The sequence below is a fragment of the Etheostoma cragini genome, chromosome 16 (assembly GCF_013103735.1).
Source record: "Etheostoma cragini isolate CJK2018 chromosome 16, CSU_Ecrag_1.0, whole genome shotgun sequence".
Classification (NCBI taxonomy): Eukaryota; Metazoa; Chordata; class Actinopteri; order Perciformes; family Percidae; genus Etheostoma; species Etheostoma cragini.
The window spans coordinates 737,926-745,169 of NC_048422.1; the positions used below are offsets into that span (position 1 = coordinate 737,926).

The window sequence follows — 7,244 nt, forward strand, 5'->3', positions numbered from 1 at the left end:
CTGCAGGACAGTTTGGTGGAGACAACTCGGGGGACAACTCTAGCGCATCGCCGGGCTCAAAGTTCACATTATTTCAGCCACTGGATTTCACACTGGGATGGTTATACTTTGCCATTTGGGGTTCCTCCGTTACACCACTGCTGTATATTATATACCGTAACATTACTGACTTCATAAAGTTTTGTATTCATAACACTGATTCAGTGGAACATGTAAAATATCTTCTTAAACACCTTCATAGTTTGTGCTGCGATAGACGGCATTACACAGAAAAGGAATAATCCAATAATAAACAGATACATAACAGTATGTTAATTCACTTTCCCATGCTAAATAATTGTGTACATAGCCTGTATCATATTTCATATCATAGCCATGTTCCTCCTCATGCACATTCACAAAAGGCCCCACTACTGCTTTTATTGTGTGTCATTGTACAATCCTGCGTTGTAAAATGACACTCCACGAACCTTGAACCATATAGAGTTTAAAGCAGTTTAAAGTCTAAATAATGCAATGACAAATAATTAAAAACTTAGAATACTTTATATACAAATAAATGAAATCACTGCTTGTAAATTGGGGGGTCACGGGGTCAAGGCCTACTCCATCTGACCTTCATTCACTTCAAGGTCACATGGGATAAAGGGATTTTCTTATCTCTAATACAGATGATTCTGAGTCTTTAATAAAGTAGTCATGACAGTCCACTGTGTTAACATGTAGAAAGTTACTCCGCTTTTTTCTTGGTTGTACTATTTTGGTGATTGTTGGGAGCCAAAATCGAAATTCAATTAATTGCACAGTCCTACTACAGAGTATTTATATACTAGCACGAAACATGTATAACATTCAGGTTTGGCCTGTTGTGTGTGTTTGTGTGTGTGCGTGTGCGCGCAGATACTACAACGACGGGAAGCACAGGAAGCTGGAAGAGTTCCGCTCCAGCAGAGACCATCGGCTGGACATGAAGGACCACTCCCACTCGGACCACCGCTCGTCCTACCGCTACCACTCGGACTGGCAGGCGGAGCAGCGGGCCTCAGCCAGCGGGCCCCGCTCGCCCCGGGACCAGCGCTCGCCCTACGACTCGCGCTCGCCCATGGGACACCGCTCGCCTTTCGACTACTCGTCGGACCACAAGAGCACACCGGAGCAGATCTGGAGCAGCCGCAAGACATAACAGCTGCTGCCGGGCCTGCTCGTAGCAGCCATAGACTCAGCACACAGCAGATGCCTTACAGGGACGGTGGACTCCACCCGGAAGCTGTTAGTCAGTTCAGCATGGCTGGCATCTCCTCGCATTCAGCTTCATCTCGGGAACCTTGGAGATGGACGCCAGGCAGCAGATTTAAAACAAATCAAGCATATTTTTGTATCAAAGAGTTTAAAGCTGCATCGTTGTGTTCCACGGCGCGTGGCGCTGTCATTTGTTGTTATTTTTATAAAAGAAACTTTGTCCTTTTTTTTTTTTTTTTTTATTCTGGAAAACTGACCCGGTTTGACCCTGAGTGCTGCCTCATACGCCCCACCAACCAATGACACTGGATCCTGTATATGACTGTTCTCTATGTTTGTCCGTGCGTCCCTGTCTCTCTATCATGCTTACTGTGATTACCTACCTTATTTAAGTGTTAACTCGATGAGAAGTCGGTTGTCACACGGATCACAGGACACGTCGATGTGAAGGTGTCTGGGCTCAGGCTCACCTCCTGAAGTACCTCATTCCTAGCGTTTCTCATTTTTCTCAGCAGGTTTTCTTTTTCTTCCACCAGGCGTGAATTATTTAAAACATATCTTAGCTGTAAAAACAATAACCTGGGTGGGGTTTTTGGAGAGCGAGGTGTATCATGTTGTTTTTTTCCCCTTTAATAATACTGTTGTAAATTTTGTAAAATAGTAAATCAGTGGTCTTTCTCCTCAGGCTTTTTTGGATTTGTTATGACTCTACTTCCCCCCTCCCCCCATCAACTCAGGCTTTTTTGTCGTTCAAGTAAGTTTCTGTATAATAATTCTGTCATGATAATGCTTCAGAATGTAACTTTTGGTAAAGGGAAAGTTCTCTTATGATACTCAGTTTTATTCACTAGTGCTTAGTTCTTTTGCCTCAGTGTGTTGAAAATCAGCAGATTGGAAGGAAAGGACTGTTGAAATCAGTCTCTTTCAATAGAAGCACCTGTTAGATCTTAAATAAACTCAACTTTTTACGTCATTATTTTTTTTTCTTGACCTTTCAGTTTTCTTTTCTACGTAGGCAATAATGTCAATGTCTCTATGCAGCCAAGTATATTTGTGGTGAACCACCCAACTGAATGAAGTCACTGTTACGGTTCACACTGTTGTACATAGATTTCCTCTATATTTCAAAACAAATTTACACTGAAAGTGCATGAATTTTTATGAACTGTTTTATATAGTTGTTTATGAAGCCATTAAAAATCAATCACTGTACTCACTCGTACCAACTCTCTTCAACAGTGTCACGTTTTTGCTTCCTCCAGCAGTCAGGTGTGTGTGACGAGGCTCCTCGCTATCACAAGCAGCGCCTGTTAGCCGGAGCTTCCCCCCGGGACTCACACCATCGGGATTTACTGACCAATGTGGACACACAGTAGGACACGTCTTAACAGTCTACGTTCTAAAAGAGCCAGGGGGTCACTAAAGAAAAACTTCATACAAATATTTTGTAAAGCCATTTGTAAACTGCGTAGATTCTATTCTAAAAGATTTCATGCTCCGTAAAGTCAGAATTTCCATGCGCAAAAACCAATATTCTGATTTATGACACCATGCGGCGCATACCTGTCCAGACCTTTCTCGTTATAATTACAGACGTGCATGAGCCTCACGCTCCTCCCAAGGCTGCCGAAATATTTCCCCCATTAACTTATTGTCCTTTTGGGTTAATTAAGTCCAATAAACCGGTAGTGGACTGGTCATTCTGGCCCCATCCGGGTCATAAAGCGGTTCAGGTGTGAAAGATCACATGGATGACGTTCTCTGGATGCAGAGAGCACAGCCTGCGTCCAGAGAACTTCATCCACGTGATATGAGGTGTTACCGTGGGCGTCTAACAAAGGTCGTGGAAAACAAGGCACATTTTTACACATGAAAATAAATGAGGTTTGTAAATGAGGCCCCCGGTCTGGGAGAAGGTCTACGGAGGAACATGTTGCACACTCTTCACAGCAAGACCTTTTCAGTTTAATCACACACAAGACAGGGAAAGTTCAGTTGGTGTTTATTTGGTTCCTAAAGCGCATCGGGGAACGCCATCCAACACGGCAAAGTTAAATAAGATAATGGAGCTGGGAAATGGCTTCACGTGATACACGGGACACACAGAACATCTAATGCAGGGTGGCTGAAGATTAAGATTGCATACTGAACAAGATCTCTAAAAAAACGGACAGACATTTTCAAGGCAACATTTCTCTCTGCAACAGTCGCTCCAGAGACGCCGGGGACAGGAAGCCTCCGCCTTAGGTGCTCTTCTTCTCCTCAAAAATGATGTTCGCTGTGGCTCTCTTGGCTGTGGACAAATCACACACACAGACACACACACACGTCAGATAGCTGGTCAGATAGCAACCAACAACCTAATCTTCTACTGCTTAGAGAAACTCGACACTTCCTCCTAATGATTCACATTAGTAGCCCAGCAGAAAAGGCTTTTAATGTGAAGATGTGGTCTAGACCAGTGTTTCTCAGATGGGGGTAGGTGTCCCCCCAGGGGTACTCTGGAGGACTGCAGGGGGGTAAGAGTCCCCCTAGGGGTGAGTATGAGCCCCCTAGGGCTACTCTGGAAGACTGCAGGGGTACGAGTCGGTGAAGTTGTTACTATATTGACCTATTCTCGCTTTTCTTCATCAGCATTTAAAGGTTTTCCAGGTCCAAGGCTGCAGTTCTATCGCTGTATTCTTCTTCTTTATAGAAACTGTTTTTTTCTACCAAAAATACATTTACGCTGGTTAAAAGGGTACTTAAAACTTAAAACTGTTCAAAGGGGGTACATTATTGAAAAAGCGGACATCGGGAGATGGCTAGGCAGCCAATCACCCGATCCGGGGGTGTCAACGCCGTGTCTCGGTGGCTGCGGAGGCCCCGCTGCGGCCGCTGGCTTCAGCGTCCGGTATACTCGCCGCTCCCGAGCTGTGGTGCCACATGGGAACGGTTTCTAATCCTGCGTGGTGGTCGCAACACTAGTCTGTCTTCTCCTGAACAGAGGGGGCGCTGACGAGGAGAGGCTCCTGACGTTGCTATTTTTACGGTCTGTGTGGCCTAGGACCACCCAAAACCTTTCCTATTCAAAAAAAAAAACGTAAAACATTTTAATTTTGACGACGATGCAACAGTCGTTTAGGTCTCGGAGTCATCTGCAACCCAACCAGGGCTGAAGAATCCGGTCGCCGGTCTGCTTCAGCGAGGTATACTGTGTAGGACCGCCAGGGGACAACAGTAAGGTCTGTGTTGTATAATGTGGTTATATGAGATGTATGGATTAGAAGAGCAACACGCTATTGAAATCTCTATTATCTCTATATATTATTTCTTTTAAAGGTCCACCCACAATTGGTCTGGCACATCCAAAACTGGAATCCTGGCGCGTCGAGCCTTTCATTCCCCATAAAAGAACTCATCTTAACACCAGGAAGCTGACAGGAGAGACCTGCGGTCCCCCTGGGAGTCCCGTTCCCGCTGAAGAAACTAGAGTGGTGCGCGGCCTCTGGTTACACACTCGCGCGACAGGATGAGGCCTGATCGTCAGTCAGGTGACGTTAGCGACGTTAGCTTGCTAATTCCTGTCTCCACTCACTCATTCTATTCTACTGGTAATGTTACATTTTCACACACAGTTGTTCTGTTCCCCTTTTCCTTCAGACCTCCAGTCTTTACAGTAAACACCACACACCCTCGTCTTTGAACTTGTCGGCAGCTTCCGATGCCTTGTCCTTCAGGTTCTTCACCGCGTCGTCAATCTTGGCTTCGTTCTTGAGGAAGAAGGGTCTGATGACGCGGTTATAAATCAGGACGGAGCCGTTGGCGGGAGTCGGAGCCATGCACCACACCAAGAAGGCGCCCTGGGAAAGAAGACAGTCACATGACAGGTCAAACTATTCCACATGTTGTTGAGTTGCTGAGCAGTGAAATGCTGAGTGAATAGAAGTTGGGCTCTTATTGTGAAAGGTAACAGAATACATATGAGCACATCCTCCAGCTATGGCTTACTATTCAGTAATTTACACACAAAATGAAACCATGACGTTTTACATTTAACATTATTCCTCTTGAACACAGCTTGAATCACTGGGCCCTCTCTCACACACACACACACACACACACACACACACACACACACACACACACACACACACACACACACACACACACACACACACACACACACTGTATACACGCCCGTCCCTTTAAGCAAACACAGGCTCTCTGCATCAGTGGCAGCTGGTGAACCTGCGGACTCAGCCCTCTGATACTCTATCATCAGTACGGGGTGCCCCGCCCTCCCCACGTTGATTAGTTTACTCTGCTTAGAACTGAGCGAACACACACACACCTCCCCAGCACATACACGCGCACACACACTAGTGTGAAGCAGTACCACTGTTAGACTCCAGCCACACTAAGCCTTGCTTATACACATTTGTCTTTCTTTTTGGTCCGGGGCGGAGGTTGATGTTGAACGTAACACCCCTAAACAGAAGCTTAAAGTCAAAATGTGTGTCTAAGTGAATAATGGGAACAACAATCTTTGACGTTGGTCCAGTATTAAGAGAGATCAGCGGAGAAACAAGCTCCAATAAATGGGTGATTGTGCACTTGTAATTCCCATTCCATGGTCGTCTGACAACGTTATGGGAAGGATCCCTACAGAGACGCCACGGCCCTGAAACGCTGCAGCGAGTGGTCCCGGCTCACAGGGAGGACATCACAAAGGGTTTCACTAGATTTCTGAATCAGCGTAACACATCGACTGAAACACAGAAAATACCTTTCCCATGTAGTAGAACGGGAACCAGGAGAGGAAGATATCAGCAAAAAACTCAGCCACGCTAAAGACTCCGTACACCACCCAGTAGGTCAGCCATTTGGTGTCGTCGTCTTTGGTGGCACTCTCGATGGCCTTAATCCTGGAGAGAGAGAGAGAGAGAGAGAGAGAGAGAGAGAGAGAGAGAGAGAGAGAGAGAGAGAGAGAGAGAGAGAGAGAGAGAGAGAGAGAGAGAGAGAGAGAGAGAGAGAGAGAGAGAGAGAGAGAGAGAGAGTGAGTAACGACCGTCACCGTGACGTTACGTCTGTGTCTGTGTCTCTAATCACAGACATGCATCTCAAAGTTTAGTCAAGTTTTAAAGCAATTTCCATTTTTTCAAATGATATAAAATTGAATACCCAAGATGCAATGAAAGTGGTGATTAAGTATTTGTAATTGTAGTTAACATTTGGGGTAATTTGTTTAAAAAAACAAACCTGTTTCTCTTATACAAGTTTTGAGAACGGGTCACATATGACCCGAGGACAACACAAGGGTTAATCACAAAACGTCGTCTTCAGGCACCATTTATCAAACCTCGGACTCCTCTCGCAAAATCAAGCTTTGGCCTCAAAACGCTGCTCTCAAATCATAAACAAAGGGTTCAAAATGAAATCCTCTATCATGCAGTCAGGAAACAATACACCACCAAACAGAGAAGACATTGTTCAAACATAGTTCTCAGGGAGAAGGACATATTTAATCTCAAAACTAATTACATAATTCTCCTAAAACATGTTCTATCATCGTAGCTCAAAACTGATCAGAACTTACTACTCTGCTTGGTTCTTCCTCCTCCTTGTACCCCTATTTTTACAGTACTGTACACAGTACTGTACACACAGTACTGTACCCTGCATCTCGCAGACCTGTCCTCCGCCCAATGTGTCCCAGTGGACAGCCTTCCCCTGCTCTGTACTCCAGTCTACAACACTAACAGGGACAGAAATCAAAGGAGGAAACAGGATCTCTGGGCTGGGTCCGCCCAGATATACAGAATAATATTCTCCCTCCTGACTGCTCTCTGAACTGGCTTACATCGGCACTAAGCTAGTCTTTACTAGTTTAAAACCGATGCAGTTGTTAATTTGGGGCCGGTCTTACAGGGAGGTGTGTTCAGGTGCATTCTGGGTGTGCTGGTCTTACAGGGAGGTGTGTTCAGGTGTATTCTGGGTGTGCTGGTCTTACAGGGAGGTGTGTT

The 7,244-nt window shown here is 45.3% G+C and overlaps 2 protein-coding genes across 4 annotated transcripts in view; one reads left to right on the forward strand and one right to left on the reverse strand.

The window, feature by feature from the left end:
• The window catches only part of chd1 (chromodomain helicase DNA binding protein 1), a 35,105-nt gene extending 31,753 nt beyond the window's left edge, over positions 1-3,352 (forward strand). Inside the window, exons 32-33 of one of the 3 annotated variants that reach the window (XM_034895890.1) lie at positions 2,158-2,162; positions 3,268-3,352. In XM_034895890.1, coding sequence (XP_034751781.1) covers positions 2,158-2,162; positions 3,268-3,294 — 32 coding nt within the window. In that variant the 3' untranslated portion in view covers positions 3,295-3,352. Of the gene's footprint in view, positions 1-900; positions 2,476-3,267 lie in introns of those variants that run through there. The other 2 variants (XM_034895888.1, XM_034895889.1) reach the window with 2 other exon arrangements.
• Positions 3,225-7,244, reverse strand: part of reep5 (receptor accessory protein 5) — an 8,899-nt gene continuing 4,879 nt past the window's right edge. The window contains exons 3-5 of the mRNA XM_034895891.1: positions 6,008-6,146; positions 4,913-5,081; positions 3,225-3,532 (exon numbers count right to left, since the gene is read on the reverse strand). Of these exons, the coding sequence (XP_034751782.1) occupies positions 3,483-3,532; positions 4,913-5,081; positions 6,008-6,146 (358 nt within the window). The 3' untranslated portion in view covers positions 3,225-3,482. The remainder of the gene's footprint in view (positions 3,533-4,912; positions 5,082-6,007; positions 6,147-7,244) is intronic.